This window comes from Drosophila nasuta, chromosome 2R, assembly GCF_023558535.2.
Source record: "Drosophila nasuta strain 15112-1781.00 chromosome 2R, ASM2355853v1, whole genome shotgun sequence".
Taxonomy (NCBI): domain Eukaryota; kingdom Metazoa; phylum Arthropoda; class Insecta; order Diptera; family Drosophilidae; genus Drosophila; species Drosophila nasuta.
Window position 1 is genome coordinate 27,738,592 of NC_083456.1, and position 8,273 is coordinate 27,746,864.

The following is an 8,273-nucleotide window of genomic DNA, read 5'->3' on the forward strand; positions in this document are numbered from 1 at the left end:
CACAAGTGGAATTCGTGTTAACGCTTACGGCTAATGGCTTAACAGCGATTGCCATGGCAAAATCAGTAAATAAGTAGCTCAGACTTCGATTAGTTCAAGTAGCATCAACTAAATTGCAAAAATCCCAGACAGACGCATTTCAATATTTAATGCAATTCCCACAAAAAAGAAGCAACTTCAAGACAACTTTAAATGTCGTAGTAAATCCAGCTAATATCTAAAGTAAATAAAAAAGAGAAGGAAGTCGAGCGCAGTTAATGCAATCTCAACGGAAATTCAATATGTATAATTATTTGAACTTGCCGCCGGCGTCATTGTTGTAGCCTAATTAAAAGCCAAATGCCCAAGTAAATTGTGCGCTGAGCGCGAGAGCAAAAATAAAAAAAAGTCACCCGAAAAAAAAAAAAACAAAAATGGAAAATCAAATTACGGCGCGCATAATTAAATTGCCTTATCAAAAATTGTTCATTCAAAAGCAGCTGTCAGAGGCAACAAATTTATGGGGGACTTGCAGCTAAACTGAAGAGACTGGAGAGTTGGCTGGAGGTTGACTGCTATTGCCAAGTGACAAGTGGAAAAAGCAGGCGAAACTTTTAATTGAATTCCTTTCAGAAATCTTTGTAATGGGCAGAATTTAATTGTCAGGCAGCAGGCCGAGGCTGGTCATGATAAAATGAGAGAAAGAGAGAACAATTTGGGTTTAAAGCTTTAACACGAAGTGCATGACAAATTCATTAAATGCACAAAGCCCATAGAGAGAGAGAGAGCGAGTGCAACACACTCTAGCCAAACATTTTACAACATTTTATGCACTCCCTGACCGTAATTACACCACAGAGTTGCCAAAGAGACGACCAAGCACACATCAAGGGAGTTTTCGGAGGTGTGTCCAACCGACATGTAATGCAACATTGCTTGCGTTGCACACAGAGAGATGGATGGTTGGTTGGGTGGTGGATGGCTGAGGGATAAAGGGACTTGCAGACCCAAAGAGGCTTCTCATATGACCGCTTCATTTGTGGATGTGCTACGGCAGGAGTTTTTCGCACGTGTCATTTGCCTTTTTCCTTATACGCATTGCAACTCGTTTGTTTTTCTTTATATGCAACGCATGCTTAATTAACTGCACAAAAGTTGCAAGCACACGAAATGCTGCAGTTAATAATATTTATTAAATTTTAATTTACAATTAATTTACAATATTGCAAATTAATTTAATTTATTAAACACTTTATTATCAAATTAAATATACAAGTCAAACGAAAGGAAGAAAACAGAATGTGAATCAGATTAACTTTTTCGGAAATTAAGCAATTTGGAAAACACAATATACAACTTTTTGACGAAAAGAAACTTAGATAAACCCACAAAACAAAAAATTTAGATTTAAAGAGTTTCTTTTAATAAATTTAGTATTCAGCTTAACACAATTACAAATTAAGCATTATTCATAATGAGTATAACAAAGACTTTCTTAAGGCATCTTAACCTTTTTTTCTACTTATTAATTAAGCGAAGAACCTGTACAACTTAATAAGTAGCTTAACCTAAATCTAAATTAAACATGTTGCCTAAAGATAGAAAAGAAGAAAGCATAATAAGCAATCCAGCTAAATAAATACAATTTACAATTCTGCAAAAATATGCACAAACATTTAGAAACATATGAACAACAAAAGTTCTATTCTCAAACAATAATTTATAAACATATGCACAAGAAAAGCTCAATTCTCAAACAATAATTATTTAAGTAGTTGAGCAAATAAAAGGCTAACGCCTCAAGGTATGCAACACTTTGATTAATTGATTAATTTCACTCTATTGTTTTGCAGAACGATGAGTTTGGCAGCGTTGCCGTCGCTGCTGCTGCTGCTGTTGCTGCAACTGAGCAGCTGGCAACTGAGCGAAGCTGATTTTGGACGCGATGAGTGCACAGATCTCAACATCTCATCATGCGAATGCGCTGTGCTCGTCAGCGAGTATGACATTAGCTGTCCGGGTCAAAGTTTTAGTCCCAAATTTAAGATTACCATTCGACCGGGCACCAAGGTGATGATCGAATGCAACATCACGAATCCGCTGGAGTTTAAACAGATGCCACAAATGCGAATCGGCAGCATTCCCATGGTGCAGATCAAACGTTGTCCGCTGCCCTTCCACACACCGATTGCTGGACTGCTCGACAACTTGGGCATCATCAACACGCACACGATGTTCTTCGAGAGCAACGATCTCGGCATGAATGTGACGAGCACGCATCTGGAGCGTCTGCAGAATTTGTCACGTCTCCGTTTCGTGGCACGTCGCTTGTCGTATGTGCCCGAGGATTTGTTGCGGCATCTGCGCAACTTGAGCTGGCTGGATATGCGCTCTGCGAACTTGGTGGAGTTACCCGCCAGATTGTTGGCCGATATGGAGTATCTGGAGTTCTTGGAGTTGGGCAGCAATAATCTGAGGCAGTTGCCACGCGGCATTTTTCGGGATCTGCACAAGTTGCAGCATTTGAATTTGTGGAGCAATCAGTTGCACAATCTGAGCAAACATGACTTTGAGGGCGCCCAGAGTGTGGTGGACATTGATTTGCATAACAATGGCATTGTTCAGCTGCGTCCCGATGTCTTTGCTTTGCTCACCAACATGACGGAGATCAATTTGAACAGCAACAACTTCCGTTCGTTGCCCGAGGGACTTTTCCAGCACAATCTCAAGTTGAGGCAGGTGAAATTGCAATACAATCGTTCGCCACTGCCAGAGTTGCCATCGCGTCTGTTTGCCAATCTGCCAGAGTTGGGCTCGCTTTACTTGCGCTGCGAACTGGAATCGTTGCCAGCTGATATCTTTCAGGGATCGAGAAAGTTGGAGAACATGACGCTGATGGACAACCTGCTAAGCACACTGCCCGCTCATCTGCTGGATGATCAAGAGAATCTTTTGCTGCTCGACCTGCAGCGCAATCGTCTGAGGCATTTGCCCGATGGCGTCTTCGATCATCAGGGCAAATTGCAGATACTCAATCTGGCCGATAATCAGCTGACGGAAATATCAAGGTAAGCTCAAGAAATTCTATTCTATTCTTTTTAAAAAGTTTATATTTATAAGCATAATTTGATTAGAGTTTGAGTACTATTACAATTACAACTATTGCCCAATATGCCCAAAGTTTTTAAATATTAAGTTAATATTGAGAATATCAAAGTATTTAATAGTCAGTATGCAGTATACATAATATAAGATTAGATATTAGACAAAACTAAGCAGTAAAAAACATTGCGTACTTGCAGATATGTTCAACATTTATCTGTTTATTTGGAAGCTATATTTGGCTGTTCTAAGCAAGTTTCCAGCTGGTTTTGCTAAACTCTGATACTTTTTAATTAGTTTCTGGTAAAGTCTAGAAATTACTTGAAATTTTGGCCAGTTTCTAAACATGGTTTAGAGTTTCTATCAAAATTCCGCCAATTTCTGGTATTTCTTTTCAGTTTCTGGCTGCTTCTACAGTTATTATTATTATTAGTTTCCCGCTATATTTGGATGCTTCTGAGCATTACTTCCCTGCTATTTCTACCTTTTTTTGTTTGTGTGATTTTTTTTATAGTTTTCTAGGGGCTTCTTTCAGTTTCAAGGGAACTCTAGCAATTTTGTCATGTAGAAACCTTTAATCAGTTTCTGTTTATTTCGAGGTTGCTTCCTAGCTTCTAGCAGTGTCCAATTTATAAATATTTTTAATAAGTTTTTAGCATTCTCACACAGTATATTAATCTTCAGTTTACCCACTTCCTTTACAGCAAACTGTTCACCAGGTTGGCCAATCTGACGGAGCTGTATCTGAGCAACAACCATCTGAAGACGATACGTCGCAACGCTTTTGTGGGCAATCCAATGCTGCAGCAGTTGCACTTGGCCAACAATCGCATCGATCTGCAGGAATATATGGCTTTAACCTATGGCGATGTGGGTTCGCCCTTCAATTCACTTCAGAGTCTACAGACGCTCAATTTGCGCAACAATTCACTGATGGTGATCTTTAGCGATTGGAAGTACACGATGAATGAGCTGCGTGAACTTGACTTGAGCTACAACAATTTGACGATACTGGAGAATACGGATCTGGTGTTTCTTACCAAATCGCAGCTGCAGGTCAATCTGACGCACAATCAAATACGCACCGTGCACTTCTATTCGAGCATCAGCAATATCTCAACACTCGACACGGACACATCGAAGCTGGAGCACGGCATCGCTACGTTGCGTGTGGATCTCAATGATAATCCCATCGATTGTGATTGCACCTTGTTGCGTTTTCTGCAATTCGCACGCGGTGAATTCCAACCGGACTATGCCAAGAAGTGGATCGTTTCAGCGGATCGCCTGAAGTGCCAAGAACCAACAGCGCTTGCCGAGCGTTCCATGACTTCGGTGCATCCGCGGGAGTTGCTTTGCAACTTTGATTTGACCGACAATCCCAGAGATCGACGTTGTCCGGCCAAATGCGAGTGCTTTGTGCGCACCTTTGACTCGGCGCTGATCATCAACTGTTCGAACAGCGATCTCACCAAAATACCCAAACTGCCGCGACTGCCACCGAATCTCTCACTCTTCGAGTTGCATGTGGAGAACAATACGCTGCTCAAACTGCCCGCTTACGATGCACCTGGCTATGCGAATGTCACGAGTCTCTATTTGGCCGGCAATAATCTCACCGAAGTGGAGGAATCGCATCTGCCACGTCATCTGCAGTATTTGGACCTGCGACGCAATCAACTGGAGCAGCTGAATGCCACAGTGTTTAGCTATCTAAACAGCAGCATGGATAAACTACAGATGCGTCTGGCCGACAATCCTTGGGTCTGTGACTGCGATGCAGCTGATCTGCTGCACTACATGCAATCGAAACAGGATCCGGTGCTCGATAGCTTTGATCTCTTCTGCAGCGATGCCGAGATGCCCACACGTATGATTGATTTGCGCAAATCAGATTTGTGCTCGCAGCCACGAACTCTGCTCATTGCCATCATTGTGGTCATCTCGTTGACGGGCTTCCTCATTGGCATCAGTGCAGCGGTTTACTACAAATATCAACAGGAGATCAAGATCTGGCTGTATGCGCACAATCTGTGCTTGTGGCTGGTCACCGAGGCCGATGTGGACAAGGACAAAAAGTTCGATGCCTTCATTTCGTATTCGCACAAGGATCGCGAGTTCATTGAGAATCATCTGGTGCCCAGGCTGGAGGGTGGCAATCAGAAGTACAAACTCTGTGTGCACGGTCGTGACTGGCTTGTGGGTGGCCTCATCACCGATAACATCTTCCAATCTGTGGCTGATTCAAGACGCACCATCATTGTGCTAAGTCCGAATTTCATCGAATCCGTGTGGGCGAAAATGGAATTCCAGGCGGCGCACAAAGCGGCGCTCAACGATTGCGTGTCGCGTGTGATTGTCATCATCTACTCGGACATTGGGGATCACAAGCAGCTGCCGAAGGATCTGCAGTCGTATCTCACCATGAACACGTACATTAAGTGGGATGATCCGTGGTTCTGGGATAGATTAAACTATGCGATGCCGCATCGTGGTCCAACCAGAAATTCCACAAATGGCACACTGATCAAATCGTTGCTGAAACGCAGTCCCGATGACAAGCTGGAGCTAATTAAACCGTCGCCGGTGACGCCAACGTTGACCACACCGCCGGGTGAGACCACAAAGAATCCGTTGGTGGCCAAATTAAATGGCAGCACACCGCACACGGCCATCATGATTGGCAATGGCAACGGCAATCTGTCGAATCTGTATGTGCCCAATGGCAAGTCACATCATGGTAATGGTCACGTTAATGGCGCCTTTATCATCAACACAAACGCCAAGCAGAGCGACGTATAGAAGTGGCACAAATTGGAGCCCCACGACGAGGAGCTCTTGTTTCACTGAGGAGAAAGGGCGAAATACACTATCCCTCCCCCTCCCCCTCCCTCTGACTTTCTAACTCAAGCTCTCTCCTCCATCTCTCTGTCTCCCTCCAAAAACTCTACACACGCTCGCGTCACTTACTTCACTTATGCTATATGACCAATTCCAAATTCCAGCTGAATGTAAAAAGCCTCGAGAACATTTTTGTAGCAAAACCTCAAATAGCACTCTCATTCATATTCATATTTCTACATCTGTGTGTGTGTGAGTCTGAGTGCGAGTGTGTATGTAAAGTGTGTGTGTGTATGTGTGTATACAATGTCTAGCTGCATTCTATAGAATAGTTTTAACTAGAAATGCATTCTGCAATTTCGGCTGGTTAAATTCCATGCACAAAATTGGTGAAAATTTCAATTTTCAATATTTCATGTGGCCTTTGTTGACATAAAAAAAAAGTGAAAACAAAAAAAAAATAGAAAAGAGAAAAAAAAAACAAAATGCAAATTGTGCAGACGGCAATGAGAGCAAAGCAAAAAATGTGCAGAATTTAAGCTATTTAAGAGCTTATCACTCTGTTTAGTGTTATTGTATGCGTTAAGTACTTTAAGCATCGTAATTATTTGTATATTTATCACTACCAACTCTAGCATACTACTATTTATAGTTTCTTGTATTACGTTTTTAGTAATTACTTTATATGTAAGATCACAGCACGCGAAGCTTCATGAAAACATCACGAATTAATTGCTTTTAATTTTTTGAAGAGAAATTTAATTTAGTTTATCATTTTTTTTCTGCACGAATCTCAAGTTTTACTTAAGTTTTCATTTGAACAAATTGAGCTTTATTTTGTACAATCTATTATATCGTTATAGGCTATTGAGTAATGCACATGCAATATACATACATATGACGTATCCAAATAGTAGCATATAAACTATGCCGTGTACTGAAACGATTCATAATATAAAATTGCATATTTGGTAACTGAAGAAAGAGAATCGAAACAGAAACAAAATATATCACTGTATATAGCACATATGGAGTACTTTGTATATTTCCAAAATCTCAACAAAAAAAACAAAATGCAAAACGCAATATATGTTTAATGTGACAAGTTCATAATGACGCTATTATCTCTGATACACGGCATACTTACTACATATTACATCACTTTATCAACTTTATGCATAAATACATCACTTCACAATTCAATAATCTACAAACAAGAAGACAAGAAAATACATCAAGCAGCATATACTCATGTAATTAGCATTAAAATATCGTATATACATAAGTAAGTAGCTATGTCATACATATTATACATATGTCTCTGAAATGTATTACCTAAGGTACCTACAAATTTATGCAGACACACTCATTTACTAATACATACATTAATGCATATAATTGTGTATGTAAAGAATACAAATACAATGAATAAAATATATTTTAAAATTTAAAACGCAACGTGTTTTTTCTCTCTAAACGCAAAGGGGGCAGTAAAAATATGCAATGCTTTCATTTTAGAACGCCAGCCTAAAAGTATGCTTTGCGATTTATGTGCTAGTGCAACGCACTCATTCAGCCTCAGCCTAAAAGCACGCAACACTTTTTTCACTTCAAAAAATTTAGCAGCCTGCTGCTGTTTCTGTTCGCCTGGTACTTCAGCTGGCAATTGGATACTTTTTGGACGTTCGCGCAGCTTCCACAGTTGCACATGTGTGTTGTTGTGTATGTGAGGGTGTAAGTGAACTGGTGAGCATGTGTGAGTGAGCGGTTGTTCGTGTATGTGTGTTTGTCGGCTGCGGTTTGCGATGACCGCAAACGTCTAAAATCCCAACTGAAATACCAGGGGAACAGAAACCAGCAGCGAGCAGAAAATTTTATGGCGGCGCCAAATTTAACAGCTGACCGTTTCCTTTTTTTAGCAGTGCGACCGTTGAATTTAAACGTGGGTAGCTTAGAACATTCGACTGCTAGATTTTAAAAGTTGAAATAAGATCGTTAAATTTGAATTTTTTCCATAAGTTTAAATTGATTTCCTGGTTATTTTCTGAATAAAAAAGTAGAAATATATTTTTATTTTGTATTTATTTTCAATTTCTTTTTACATATAGAATATATAAGTGTACATTTACGTTAGTATTTAATAAAATTGGGTAGTTTATACAGACGGCTTAACATAACTAATAAATCAAAAATAATTACTACAAATCAACAAATTTAAGTACAAATCGTCCAGTCTCATATCACAAAAAAATACAAAAATAGTTTTTGGACAACACAGAAAACAGAACAGATAAGAATTGTGTGTAAATGAAATATAAAAATATAAATACAGATTTTGGTTTTGAGAAGTA

At 40.0% G+C, this 8,273-nt stretch overlaps 1 protein-coding gene across 1 annotated transcript in view; it reads left to right on the forward strand.

Moving 5' to 3' along the window:
* Window positions 1-6,996, forward strand: part of LOC132784825 (protein toll) — a 51,559-nt gene extending 44,563 nt beyond the window's left edge. The window contains exons 3-4 of the mRNA XM_060790697.1: window positions 1,833-3,047; window positions 3,786-6,996. Of these exons, the coding sequence (XP_060646680.1) occupies window positions 1,837-3,047; window positions 3,786-5,883 (3,309 nt within the window). The 5' untranslated portion in view covers window positions 1,833-1,836 and the 3' untranslated portion in view covers window positions 5,884-6,996. The remainder of the gene's footprint in view (window positions 1-1,832; window positions 3,048-3,785) is intronic.
* The last annotated feature ends 1,277 nt before the right edge of the window (window positions 6,997-8,273 follow it).